This window comes from Grampus griseus, assembly GCF_964374135.1.
Source record: "Grampus griseus genome assembly, chromosome: 15".
NCBI classification, from domain to species: Eukaryota; Metazoa; Chordata; class Mammalia; order Artiodactyla; family Delphinidae; genus Grampus; species Grampus griseus.
Window position 1 is genome coordinate 61,973,103 of NC_139009.1, and position 14,589 is coordinate 61,987,691.

General features: G+C 36.1%; 2 protein-coding genes across 2 annotated transcripts in view; one reads left to right on the plus strand and one right to left on the minus strand.

Annotated features, from left to right (window-relative positions):
- ALMS1 (ALMS1 centrosome and basal body associated protein) overlaps positions 1-14,589 on the plus strand; it is a 231,200-nt gene that overhangs the window by 153,943 nt on the left and 62,668 nt on the right. Inside the window, exons 12-13 of the mRNA XM_082672085.1 lie at positions 3,659-3,829; positions 13,565-13,702. Of these exons, the coding sequence (XP_082528211.1) occupies positions 3,659-3,829; positions 13,565-13,702 (309 nt within the window). The remainder of the gene's footprint in view (positions 1-3,658; positions 3,830-13,564; positions 13,703-14,589) is intronic.
- Positions 9,471-10,829, minus strand: LOC309833648 (eIF5-mimic protein 2-like). Its single transcript, XM_082672086.1, is given in 2 exon segments — positions 9,471-10,364; positions 10,366-10,829. Coding segments are annotated over 2 exon segments (1,260 nt in total). The 5' UTR covers positions 10,756-10,829; the 3' UTR covers positions 9,471-9,494.

The window sequence follows — 14,589 nt, forward strand, 5'->3', positions numbered from 1 at the left end:
TATGTCACACATGCATTTAAAAAAGTTCAATTACACGTATTTAACAAAAGAGAAGAGGAGAATGAATCTTAAAAGTACAAGTGTGTCGTACCCTCCACACTCTTATCAGCATATTATCATGAGAGAGTTTGAAATGAGAGGTGGGAAACCTCAGTTCTCGAAGTTCATTGTCAACATTTGACTTTTATAGTTTAAGCATCTTTTAACTTGCTTCCCTGAGTATGATTCTAGAGTTTAAGTGTTTTTAGTACAATGTGGTCTCTAAACACAAGTCAGGTACTTCATCAGGTGCTTAGATGCAGGCACAGTGATTTGTTACAAGCCAGGGGGAAAAAGTGGACTCTGATGGATTTATTGAGCAGACAAGATATCAATTTCAACCTTCAAGGATGATTTTGACCCTGCATGTTTTTTCACTTTATATGCTGACTTTAAATTCCATTTAAATAAAATATATCTCTATTTGGGTGGGAAAAAAAGATACTGAAAGTATATACATTTTGATCCCACTATATATTCATTTAGAAGGATCTATAACCAAAGTATGGTCGAGTTTTTTGGTTTGTTTGTTTTCTGCTTACTTTTCTGAATTTTCTGCAATGACCAGGTTATTTTTTTTTTAAGGTCACAGAAACTTTCAGCTTATGTTCATTTTTTCTTCAACTAAAAAAGTATTAATGTTCTTACCGTGTTTCTGGCAGATACTGTGCTAGGTGCTACATTTATACCGCTGTGCAAAATAAACATGCCCCATATGATCATGTTCAAGTGGAGAGACACATATTAACAAATAGATACAAATAAGTACATAATTACAAATGACGAGTTAGGAAAATAAAGAAGAGTTTTAAGAGAGTAAAAGGATCCAGTTTAGTTTTAGGAGCCCTTGAAGGCCTTTCCAAAGAAGAAACTTTTGAGCTGAGATCTAGAGGATATAGGTAAGTTAGGCAGGCAGAAAGTGGGGAGTGAGAGTGTTCTGGTGGAAGGGAACAGAATGGGAGGAGCTCCAGAAACCGGAAAGTTTGATGCATTTGACAAGTGAGAAGAAGGCAGTGTGGGTAGAGCAGAGCTGTGGCTAGATAGGGTTAAAGATAGGTAGGTTCAAGATGATCCAGGGTTGTGTAAACCATATTAAGGCATTTGAACTTTCTTCTAGTAGGCAACTGTGGTTTGATTTACATTTGTAAATTTTTTTCAGCCTGCTATATGGAGAATAGCTTGTGGATGGAAAGGCAAGGAGCCCAGGTGAAGGGAGGGTCAAGAAGTAGAAGTGAGGATACCAGTTAGCTGAAGGCTGTTGCAGTAATTAGTGTCAGAAGTGGTAGCACCTAGGATTAGAGTGATGATGACAGAGATGGAGAGAAGTGGACACATTCAACTTATTTTTAGGAAATAGTTCTTCCTGGACTTGGTAGTAGAATATGGAGAGTAAGGGAGAAGGAGGTGAAAAAAAAATGAGTTCTAGTTTTCTAGAATAAGCAACTGGGTAAATAAAGGTGCCATTTACTGAGATGGAGAAGCCTGAGGAAGAAGCAGATTTGGAGAAGATGGTTAAAATATCTGCTTTGGGCATGTTAAAAATGAGATTTCTGTTCCACATCCATGTAGAGATGTTAAACCTGCAATTAAATGTAAATTGAATGTTTACAGTTGAGTTTGTATGCAAGGGCACTATCTAGAAGGTGGCTCTGTTCACGTCATAAACATATGCCATTTTTTATGAAAACACCCAGGTGTGAAGATTCCAAATCTCCTGTTAGAGTTCTGGAGCAATAATGTTAACTCTCTTCCTGCCTGAAACGTAAATCTTCACACATTCTGCAGCTGTGCACAGATGCAGGAAAATAAGTACACATACATTCAATGGCATATACACATATGTGTGGCTACACTCTCTTTCAACTGCCTCTCAGCTCCAAGGAGGTTGATTCTCTTGTACATCCATGCACTGCTCTCAGGAACTTAATTATTCTTCCTTACCTAACTCTGAACCTGACATAATCACCTCTTTTGGAGAATAAAGGGAGGTGGTGAAGAGACCCTCACGTATAGTTGTTTGTGTTGTATCATAATATATAAAATAAAATTTTTTTTATGAGGAAGGGACATCTTTTTCTAATTTTTCCTCCAAATGCTTTAGAGGCTAGCTGTGTCCTGAATGCTAGAATCTGAAGCTCAGAAAACAGGTTCCAGCTAGATATATATATTTGTTGGTCATCCACATGTAGTGTTCCATATATTGATGATCAATGAGCTCATCCAGGAAGAGAAGAGAACCCAGTTCTGACCCCTTGAGGAACTGCAGCATTGAGAGATTTGGTGGAAGAAAGGACACTAAGGATTTACCAGAGAGGTAGGGAGCAAATAAAAGAACGTGATGCCACGGAAGCAAAGAAAAGCTCAGTGTACATATGACCCGGAAGGCTTAATAGGATCCTTGCAATCTGTCCTGAAATATAACTCATGACTTATTTATATTTATACTGTAGAAATGAACTGATACTTACCCAGCTTTTATTCCCATACACATTTTAGGTGCTTAGAAAATGCATGAAGTATGGAGTACCAGTTAAGAAAGAAAAGCATCTTTGTGGAAGATAATTCTATAGTTACTATAAACTCTTGTACATCCAGAGATGTTCTTTTGCCTCTTATATGTGACATGGATAAACTTCTCTTATCAGTTCCTATATTAGTGGTTTTAAGAATATTGAAATATATTTTAAAGAAAATAAAGTTACTTTCAAATCTTGTATTTACTTTATCACATAAAATTTTCCTTACAATGTTTTGTCTTTTGTATTATTGTCAGATTAAGCTTCCTAAAATGTAACTGATTGCAGTTCCCTTTATTAAAAAATCCTTAATGATGTTGCATTTCATGTACGGTAAAATTTACACTCTTTACCCCTATAGCTTGGGATTCCATGCCCTGCTGAATTTTGTCCCAAACAATTTTTTATTTTTATTTTTTTGTGGTACGCGGGCCTCTCACTGTTGTGGCCTCTCCCGTTGCGGAGCACAGGCTCCGGACGCGCAGGCTCAGCGGCCATGGCTCACGGGCCCAGCCGCTCCGCGGCATGTGGGATCTTCCCGGACCGGGGCACGAACCCATGTCCCCTGCATCGGCAGGCGGACTCTCAACCACTGTGCCACCAGGGAAGACCCCAAACAATTTTTAATATCTCCCACCACTGTCTTTAATGTAGTCCATAATACAGTCTGACCACAAAAGTATCTGATTTTTTTGTTTAATCTGTTTTCCTGCTTCCTGGTCTTTGCTAATGCTGTAACCTCTACCTAAAATACCTTTGTTTCTTCCTCTCCATATTTCAAAAAGCCTACTTATTTTCCAAGGTACAAACTATTTTCTCCTCCTCTGAAAATGTTCCTGAGCCAGAAATTGTCTCCCTTCTAATTTATATGTCTCCTCTTATGTCATTTGCTTCTCCAGTATGTTGTTGCAATATTGTACATTTCTGACAGCTTCAGTTTGACTGATGTCTCCTTCTGATTACCCTGTAACACTCCCATGGTAGTGCCTTTTTTTTTTTTTTTTGGTAGTGCCTTTTTTATAGAAGTGGTTTAAGAGGTAAATTTTTTGTCTTTCTTCAATCTGTACTTGTGTTAACTGTACTACTTTTCCATTTTTCTGTAGGATCCAATGATGCCATTGCTCCAGACTTCCCGGCTCAGGTGCTAGGCACAAGGGATGATGACCTGGCAGACACTGTTAACATTAAACATAAAGAGGGAATCTACAGTAAGAGGGTGGTAACTAAGGCATCCTTGTCAATGGGGAAAAAACCCTTTCAGAAAGATAATGCAGGTGACTGGATTGGCTTTGTGTATTCTGTGGCCTTTTTTTTTTAAAAAAGGAACTTCTTTCTTTCTTTCTTTCTTTCTTTCTTTCTTTATTTTTGGCTGTGTTGGTCTTCGTTTCTGTGCGAGGGCTTTCTCTAGTTGCGGCGAGTGGGGGCACTCTTCATTGCGGTGCATGGGCCTCTCAGTATCGCGACCTCTCTTGTTGCGGAGCACAGGCTCCAGATGCACAGGCTCAGTAGTTGTGGCTCACGGGCCCAGTTGCTCCGCGGCATGTGGGATCTTCCCAGACCAGGGCTCGAACCCGTGTCCCCTGCATTGGCAGGCAGATTCTCAACCACTGTGCCACCAGGGAAGCCCTCTGTGGCCTTTTTTTTCCCTGTTCATCTTAAATGAGAGTATTGTTCAGGCTTTCTTTTTTTTCTGCTTTGTTAATGGAAACTTTTCTCCTAGCTGTTTTATTGGATATGTACAAGAAGGAAAATATAAAATCTTTTTAAATGCTTTAGATTTTTGAAAACTGTAGACTTTATTTTCACTATGGGAAATATATTGCAACTTTTGAAATGAAATAGTATCCATTTAAGTATGTTTTAAAGACTAAAATTCATAGAAAATCTTGATTAAAATGCCTCATGAATTTATCTGTCAGATGGTACAAACTAATGTCTCATAGGTTAGATTCTGCAGGAAAGTGTATGGCTCACATGGTGTTTTAAATTTTTAAAAATTTTGCTGCCAACATCTAAAAATAAGATTTGGGGCTTCCCTTGAGAAGTCAGAATATGTAGTGGCACTCAACTTGTATTCCTCCATGGCAGTTATCAGTTGACCCTGAGGCATGGTTGTCCTCTGCAGAGAGGACATACATTCTCCTGTTTGCTTCAGTCCCCACGAGTCTCGGACTCAATCCACTTCATACATCTACCTTGTCAGTCTGGTGACTGTGGGTATTTGAATTTTCATCCTTGTCCCCAGATATAGGTCCCACTGTTTTATAAAAGCTTTTAATCTTTAGGAATCTGCATGATTGTTTTTCCTTTGCATCCCTGACATTGTGCTTCTTTAACTGATGCACAATAGTATTTATTAAATAAAAATTCCAGGAGCCACTGAAATTTCTACATGTATACTTGCATGTATTGCTTTGTTGCATTTACAGTTTTTTATTCCTGTGCATAGCTATTAGGCAAATAGGACCTACTGATCCCGGGGCAGTATTCAAACATAGGCTGGCTCTATGTTCCAGTTTTGGCATAGTGTTAATGACTTCATGTGATGTTGTTAATGCTTTTATGAGGAAACCGAATGAAAGGCTGCTTGCTAAAGTGCACACATTTATTCTTCCAGATAACTTTTTGTTGCACTGAAAAGCATTTTGAAGTCTTTTGAAATAAGATAAAAGAAGTACATCTGCCAGTTAACGTTGAGGCTGCCAAGTAAATAGAAAGGCAAATATTTTTGCAAAATGTAGTTCATAAATGAAAACTCTCATATACAAGCTATATATTAGTGGTAATTTGGTACATATAGATAACCCTGTGATCCCACTGTCAGACAATTGAGAAGGAGGTGGATATAGAAAAATCAGCAGGGAACAAAGTGATAGACTAAGGGAACTCCATCAGAAGTCTGCACAATGAACTTACCAAATATAACTCACCTCTAGTTTGCATTTGGTAAGGATGATGTGTGTGAAATAAGTTGGGCTTTGTTCACTGAGGGACCCCTATAACTTCCCACTTGTTATGTGGGTCCACTGCTACTATTATTGTTGGTCTATTTCCAGACTTAACATCCTAAGGAGAAGTCCTCTTATTTCACCGTTTGGAGAAGCCCAGCCTCAGAGCCTCTCACTTTAAAGGATTTAGAAGAATAGGGGGAAGATACTTGCTGGGGAAAATTGAATAGTGACTTCTGTATAATAGCTAAGTGAGCCCATTAAATATATCAGAAGTAAAAATCTCAGTAGAAGGATTGGAATATAAAAGTGAGGAAATCTGTTAGGAAACAACATAAAAAGAAGGGAAAATGAAAAAAAATTCAAGATTGGCCCCAGAGGGTTAACATCAAAAACAGATGTTCCATAGAGATAGTAGAGAAGATAGAAAAGAAGAACTCAAAGGACTAGTATAGGAATAAATTCCAAAACTGAAGGATATGAATTTCCATGCTAATAGGAATTGTCATGTACATAAAAATCCACACCAAGGCACATGACCTTGAAATTTTGAAACACTGGCAAGGAAAGAGATTCTGAAAGCTTCCAGAAAGAAAACAGGTACCATATAAAGAAATGCAAATTAGACTGACATTAAGCTTTTCAAAAATAATACATGGAACTAGAAACCAAAGGAGTAATGCCTTGAAATTCTGAGGGAAAATTATTTCACTAAATAAAATGAAGGAGTAGATTTAATTTTTTTTAAAGGAAAACATGGGATGGAGGAAATGGGGCCACCATAGAAGAGGGGGGAAAGGAATTGCCATTGCAGCAGTGGTACAGAAGATCTAGAACAAGTTCAGATTGAGGACTGTAAGAAAAAGGTCGAGTTGATAGAATACCTTATGTAGTTGACTGTATTTAGAAGGATTTTCAATTCTATTTACATTTATGAGGATGATGTAGGGATTGGTATATAGAAACATAGCAAATGCAAAAATAGGCAATTATTAACTCCTCAGTAAAAGCAAAACTTTGTAAAAGAAAATAAATGTGATTACAGTATACTAGTTGGTTTAACTGAACAATAGAAACATAACACAATCACTGAATATTGATTTAATCATCATGACTACAATTTACATAATATATAAACAATGAACATTAATATAGGGCTAAAACTTTTCAGAAGATAGATTGAGGGAATATGGGTGTGACAGGAAAGTTCTATAAAAGGTAAATCCATGTTGATCATAGAAGGAAATAAAAAAATAATTTCTGGAACTAAAAAGGATACAGCAATATAAAGGCATGTTATTTGGAAACAAGGATAGTGATACTAGAAGAAATGGCTAAATAAATTGGTGGTATTTGAAAACTGTTGATTTCTGTTATAAGTTTACTGGAACTATTTGACTTTCAAAACCATTTGTGTATGTTCTTTTGATTAGATTACAGTTTATTTTGCCTTACCTCCCAAAACATGGAAGAGATGGAAAATGATATATTTGGCAAATACTAACTAAAATAAAGCTAATGAGCAATGTTAATATTGACAAAATAAAATTCCAGGCCAAAAAATATTAATATATATTATGAGTTTACCTCATAATAACAAAAGTCTCAAATATACCAATAAGATAAAATTTGAGTTTATTTTCTTTTACTCAAACTTGTATGCAGGAAAAATGACAGGAAAATATAGATAAACCCAACAATACATATCTATCAGAAAGTGAGAGACCAGGAAAGAAAATTAAAGTAGACAAGATTTAAAAATGGAATTTAAAAGTTTGACTTACTATAGAGAACTTTTCATTTTTTTAAGAACACACGGAACACTTAGAAAAATTGATGAAGCTGTTGGTTTTGAAGAATTGATGTTCAAACAGAACAGCTTCTTTGACTACAGTGTAGCTAAAGTAGAACTCAACAATAAAAACATGGAATAACAAAATGAAACAAAAATCTGTTTTAGGGGTTAAGTAGTAATCCCCCCAAAATTCATGTCCACAGGAAACTTCAGAATGTGATGTTATTTGGACATAGGGTCTTTGCAAATGTCATTAGTTAAAGATCTCTAGGTTATATCATCCTGGATGTAGGGTGGGCCTTAAATGCAATGATTAGTGTACTTATAAAAAGAGGAGAGGAGGCCATGTGAAGACAGGAGCAGAGATTGGAATTATGCTGTCCGAAGCCAGGAGCACTAGGGGTCACTAGAAGCTGGAAGAGACAAGGAAAGATTCTCCCAGATAGACTTTTGAGAGACCATGTTCCTGCTGACACTTTGATTTCGACTTCTAAACTCCAGATCTGTGGGAGAATAAATTTATTTTGTTTTAAGCCACTCAGTTTGTAGTAATTTATTGTGGCAGCCCTAGGAAACTAATATACCTAATATGTAAATATTATATATATATACTAATATAATAAACATGTATTTGAAAATTTAAAAATGTAATTCTAAGTAACTCAGAAGTTAAAGTCATACTGGAAGTTACAATATATTTAAAACTAAATAATAATAAAATTCTGCTATCAAAATGTATAGAAGATAGCCAAAGTGATTAGGGGTAACGTTACACCCTTAAATACAAATAATAAAAAATTGAAAAAGATTCTAGAAGGTTTACACTACCAAGTATCAAAACTTATTATGAAACTTTAGTAATTAAGACAGTGTGATGTTGGCACAAGAATAAATAGGCTGACCATAGAAGAGAATACTCCAGATTCACATATATGGACACCTGATTTACAGTAAAGTTACCACTGCAGTATGGTGGGGGAAAAGATGATCTTTTCAGTAAAATGATGTTAGGTAAATTGGATGTTAGGAAAAAAATAGAACTATGACCCCCCTACATTACACTGTACACCAAAATCAATTCTTTATACTTCAGATTTAAATATGAAAGGCATAGATAGATGGATAGGTCAGTCTTCTGCAAGAAAATACAGAGGAGTATGTCCTCACAATCTTGGAATGGGAAAACATTTATTAAATTGGATCCCCACCCCCAAAAAATAGTAGCCATAAAAAAAAAAACTGACAGATATGCCACATTAAATTAAGGGATTCTATTAATTAAACACCAAATAAAAGAGTAAAAGGCAAGCCACAGAGTGGGGAAGATATTTGCAATACATATCTCATAAAGGACTTCTATCCAGAATATAAAAAGAACTCATACAAATAGTATGAAAAAGTTAGGCAATCCAATTTTTAAAAAGGACAGAAGGCTTGAATAGGTACTTTTTATAAAAGAGACTATCCAGTAGCCAATGAACGTATGCAAAATATTCAACTTAATTCATCAACAGGGAATTGCAAATTAAGACCACAGTAAGATATCTCTGCATACCCATTAAAATGGCTGAAATGAAAAAGTTAATACTGTGTTGGTAAGAATATAGAACAAACAGTACTTATTCACTGCTGGTAAGAATGTAAATTGGTAGAGTGACCTTGGAAAGCAATTTGCCATTATCTACTAAGTTACACAAAAGCATAACAGAGCAGTTCTGTTCCTAACTATATACTCCACAGGAAAGGATGTGCGTGAGCACCAAGACATACATGAATATTCTTTTTTTTTTTTTTACTTTTACAGTTTAATTTGCAAACAATTTTTATAACAAATTATTTTTAACCAAATCATATCTTGAAAACTGTTGATATAGAAAACCCAGGGGAAAAGTGAACTGTTCATTGTGGAAGGCCTTAAATTACATTATTACAGTAGAAAATACAGGAGGTAGAAGATAAGTGAAAAGACTAATGCAACATTAAATTCAAATCTGTAGCTCCTGTAGCTACTTAAAACATGGTTTCAGAAACTAAATCCAACATTTCCAGTAACCGTAGAAACAGTTAAAATTTGCCATGAAAGCCCTTATATCGTGCTTGATATAGGGAGGTAGGAAGATGTAAGAACCAGGACACAGGAGACATGATATTTTATCTACAACTCCTGTTTGCTTTACTGAGGGTGTAGTTTCAAATTCAGTCACCTCCTTCAGCTTCAGACTCAGATTCTTCTTCAGCATTTTTGAGCCGCTCTACAAACTTTTTCATTTGTTCAAGGAAGACACTTTTCCCCTTGGCAACATGTGCATCTTTATACCACTTCAGAATGGGTTCTTCACTCAGAACTTCAGCTTTATAAAAAAGCACCACTATTTTCTGGGAGGCTTTCATGAAATGAATGTTGTCATAGCAGTACTCCTGAATCTTCAGTAACAGAATCAGCGCAGACTGACCTTGAGTTGTAAAGGCAGCAAGTAGAGGGCTGTATTGCTTCAAGTGCTTGATGGCTTGCTCTGCTACAAGCTCCTCTTTTTTGTTCCATTCCACGGTGCTCATTACACTGGACCATACTATTCCAGTGACAGCTGGTTCTGGGATGTTGTTTTTCTTCATCTCCTCCTTGACATACAAAATTGTATCCTTAAATGGATCACCACGGGACATCTGTTCTTGAAGTTCTTTCTGGAGTTCCTTACGAGCTCCTATGGTTTGCTGATTCCAAACATACTGTGAAAGCTCTTTCAAGCCTGCCTCAGTAAAATACTTTGTGAAGTGTTCAACGCTTTGGTTATTGGCAGGAAAAAGTTCCATCAGTCTGTTATCCATGCTCACTTTCCAAAGACTTGGAGCTACTGCATTGATACCTTTTTCATTTGTCCATGATTTAAAGAGCTTTACAGCAAAAGCTGCTGAAACCCCTTCTTTAACCAAATTCTCATGATAAAGGCTATTAAGAATGGATGCATTAAGTGTTCCATTAGCCAGAAGAACACCAGTCAACATAGCCAGCTTGTTCCTCTCCGACTCTGAAAAACCCTTTAAGAACAGCAGCAGCTTTTTAACTTCCATCTTCAAAACTTTTCTCCAGGTATTTGTAGCACCTGATTAACTTGTTAAAAACCTGAGCAAATGCTTGCATGGTCTCTAGGTCCTCTTGTGCTGCAAACACACTAACATCTGTACGCATCATGTCATCTGCCAGTGTACCACCTGGGGCCAGCATTCCACCGGCCACCAGAATGTCAAAGAGTGTTTCTGCATATCGGCGATAATCAAGTTTTGCTCCAGAAGCATCAAGAAACTTTGCTACTGCTTCCAAATCAGTACCAGTTTCAGTTAAGCCTTGAATAATACAGTCTTGAAACTGAGTAGGGTCAAACCTCTCTTTTTCATCTCTTTTTCTGGTTTTAAAATGCTGGCCTGATAGCGTTGCCTTTTGCTGCTTTTGATTATTCATAAAAGACACCCAAATTTAAGGCGAAGAGAAAAGAACCAGAAATCCTGGAGGTGGCGGCAACTGCGGCGGTGTCTCCTCTGCCACATGAATATTCTTTACAGCAGTTTTTGTAATAGCTCCAAACTGGCAATTACCCTGATGCCATTATTTTTATATTTATTATGCCATTATTTTTCCAGTAGTATGAATGAATTGTACCATATTAACACTGTTGAATAGTAACCAGTAAATGAGACTGAGTAAAAGACAAATATATGTTTTAACACTTAACGAATCTGACAAATATAATGTAAGAGAAGAAAGCAAGACATAAAGGCTATGTGCTGTATTATTCCATTTATATAAAGTTCAGATATATAAGTAATTTGTTGCATTTAAAATGGGGTGTTATGCTCAGCCTGAGGGAGATTGAAAGAATGAGGGGAGAGCATATAGGGTTATATAGGCAGATTTTTTTTTTTTTACCTGGGTACATGTTCACTTTTTAACAATTAACTGAGTTCTCTGTGCATTTTTTGATACATGTCTTCTGATACATAATGCAAAAGATTTTTTAAGATACTTTTTTAAAAAACAACAAAAATAAGTACTTAGAAATGAATCTAACAAAGGACATGAAAAACTAGAGAAAATGATAAAGCTTCATTGAAATATATTAAGGAAGACTTAAATAAATTCAATGAATTGCTACTCAAAATTCCAGTAGATTTTTTCATAGAACTTGACAGGCTGATTCCAAAATTTTTTGGAAATTCAAGAAGTATATTTAAAGAATAAGGTAAGGGAACTTGCTATACCAGACATCAAAAGACGTGTGTGTGTGTGTGTGTGTGTGTGTGTACACATATATAATTTATATATATATATAATATATATGTTTAAGACCTCACTTGCAAAGGAATAAACAAAGAAAAGTGGAACAACATGTTGACCCAGAAACACACCCATGAATGTGGAAACTAATATATGATACAGATGACATAACAATCCTGGAGAAAGGGTGAACTATTCAATAGTGTTTGGACCATTGATTATATATGTAAGAAAAAATAAAATCAGATAGATCCCTGCTGCACATTAAACAAAAATGTAGTCCAAATGATAATAAATGTAAAAAGAAAACTTTAAGCTTTTAGAATTCAGATGACCTTTGACCATGAAAGAATGATTTCTTAAATAAGACACACAAAGCACAGACCGTGAAGGAAAAAGAAAATAAGTGGTATTATTAAAATGAAAAATTTTGTGCACCGAAAGACATCATAAATAATTCAAAGACAAGACACAGACTGAGAGAAGATATTTGAAACTCATACAACCTACAAAGAAATTTTATAGTAATGTTCATTGTAATGCTTTTCAGTATTAAAAAATTAGAGATTCTAAAAAAAAAAATTAGAAATAGCCTAAAGTTTACAAACAGGTGAAAATTGATATATTAATTCCATAGAATTCTACATAACACTGAGAATGAGTTAATTAGAGTCACTATGAGTAAATCCCCCAGTCGTAATACTGAGTGTAAAAGGCAAGTTATTTAAAGGTACACAGAGTATTATACCCTTTATATAAAGTTTAAAGACACGCAAAACCATCCAGTACATTGTTGACTAATACATGCAGCACTGTATAGTAAAATGTTCAAGAACATCCTTGAGATTGATGAACTCTAAATTGAGCTTAAGGTTGCTACTGAAAAGAGAGAATGGTATCATTGAGGCTTTACACAGGGTATCATTATCATTATATCATTATATCTGTAATGTTTTATCTTATTTCTTAAGCTCTACAGTAGACACATTGGTGTTCATTATGTTGTTTTTCGTAATCTCTATTGCCTTTCTGACTGCTTTGTTGAAAAATATTCATTCTTAGAGATAGGAAATGAATCTCTTGTCAATCCATTGTAAAAAACATATAACCGTATTAACTGCTTGATAACTGTATCCTAGTTGTTGTATTGGTGATTTTTAATTTATTTACCAACATTATTATTTTGCACTTGCGTTTTCTCATACAATAAAAAAGAAAAGAAAGCTTCCCTGGTGGCGCAGTGGTTGAGAGTCCACCTGCCGGTGCAGGGGACATGGGTTTGTGCCCCGGTCTGGGAAGATCCCACATGCCGTGGAGCGGCTGGGCCCGTGAGCCATGGCCACTGAGCCTGCGCGTCCGGAGCCTGTGCTTCACAATGGGAGAGGCCACAACAGTGAGAGGCCCGCGTACCACAAAAAAAAAAAGAAAAGAAAAGAGCTGATTTTAAAAGACCAATAAGGTAGATAAATCTCTAGCAAGTATGACCAAGAAAAACAGAAAGAAAATAGAAAGCATTAGACAAATTTAACCTCAGGAGATTTTAAAGAATTATATAAGTACTATATATAAAATCTAGATGATATAGATGCTTTTCTAGGATTATATGAAATATCAAAATTTGCCCCCTAAGTGACAAAAATTTGCCCCCTAAGTGACAAAAAAAAAGTCTTGTTCAGATGTACTTTGCTACTTTGAAAGATACCTGATCTGGTTTTTTTTTTTTTAACTGTTGCATCAAAACAGCAAAGAAAAGATTTTGTTTAAAGTGATTGTACACAGAAAAATATGGAGAACTTTCCAAACCCCCCAAAACTGTCATATGTTATAAAGTCCTTAAAACTGTCACAGCTTTTACATGGTTGAGCCTAAGAGATGCTTTTTTTCCTAATATATAAAGAGGTTTTTGTTTTGGTTTTTGTTTGGGGTGGAAGGGGTGGATTACTTGCTTGTGTTATCTTTTCCTTCTCCCTGGGATCAAATGACATCATTATTCCAGATGCTCAAGTTCAAGTTCTTACCACTGGGGATGAGGACCTCTCAGACAAAAACCAGAAAAAGGAGATCTACAGTGAAAGGGCAGTGACCGAGGCTTCTCGATCTGAAGAAAAAGAATCCTTGCAGAAAGATATTACAGGTAGTGGAACTGAATCATCTGCCTATTGTTTTATTCTGACCTTCTAAAATGAATATAAATAGAAAAATATTATATATTCTTGCTCTCTTCAACCCTCCATCTTGTTCATATGTGAAATAGGATGTTAGCTGCAACTTTTGGTGTACACTGGCAGGTAAAACTAACATTTTTAAAGCTCCTTGAGATATTTTTGGAGAACTTTATGAATATTATACACAAATTAATCGCATTGCCAGAAATTCACATAATGGACTTTTAAAAACTCTACTGATAAAAACATTTGTTGCCATGAGATGCTAATTCTCTAATAAAATTGTTTTATATAGGCCTTTGTTCTTCAGGAATTTAGCTTGTTTACTTCCTAACTACCTTCCCAGTTAATTTACTTTGGTAGGACTGTGCTGATTAAAAATGCCTGTAAAAGTGTGTTTCATTTAGGATAGTTTTGGCTCTGAGAGATGAAAACAAAAACAAAATGACATTGGCTTAAAGAAGACAGAAAAGAGTATCAGGGAACAAAGCTCTTTCTCTCCTTTTGCTTCAACATTTTAGCCTCCATTCTCATGCTGTAGTTGTCAGACACGTATTCCAGCCAGCAAAAAGGAAAACAAAGGAAAAAGAGGGCTTCCCTGGTGGCGCAGTGGTTGGGAGTCCGCCTGCCGATGCAAGGGACACAGGTTCGTGCCCCGGTCCGGGAGGATCCCACATGCTGCAGAGCGGCTGGGCCGGTGAGCCGTGGCCGCTGAGCCTGTGCGTCCGGAGCCTGTGCTCCGCAATGGGAGAGGCCACAGCAGTGAGAGGCCTGCGTACCACAAAAAAAAAAAAGGATAAAGAAAAAAGTGTATTTCTTCCTTTAAATACTTCTCAAAAGTTAAATGTACCATTCC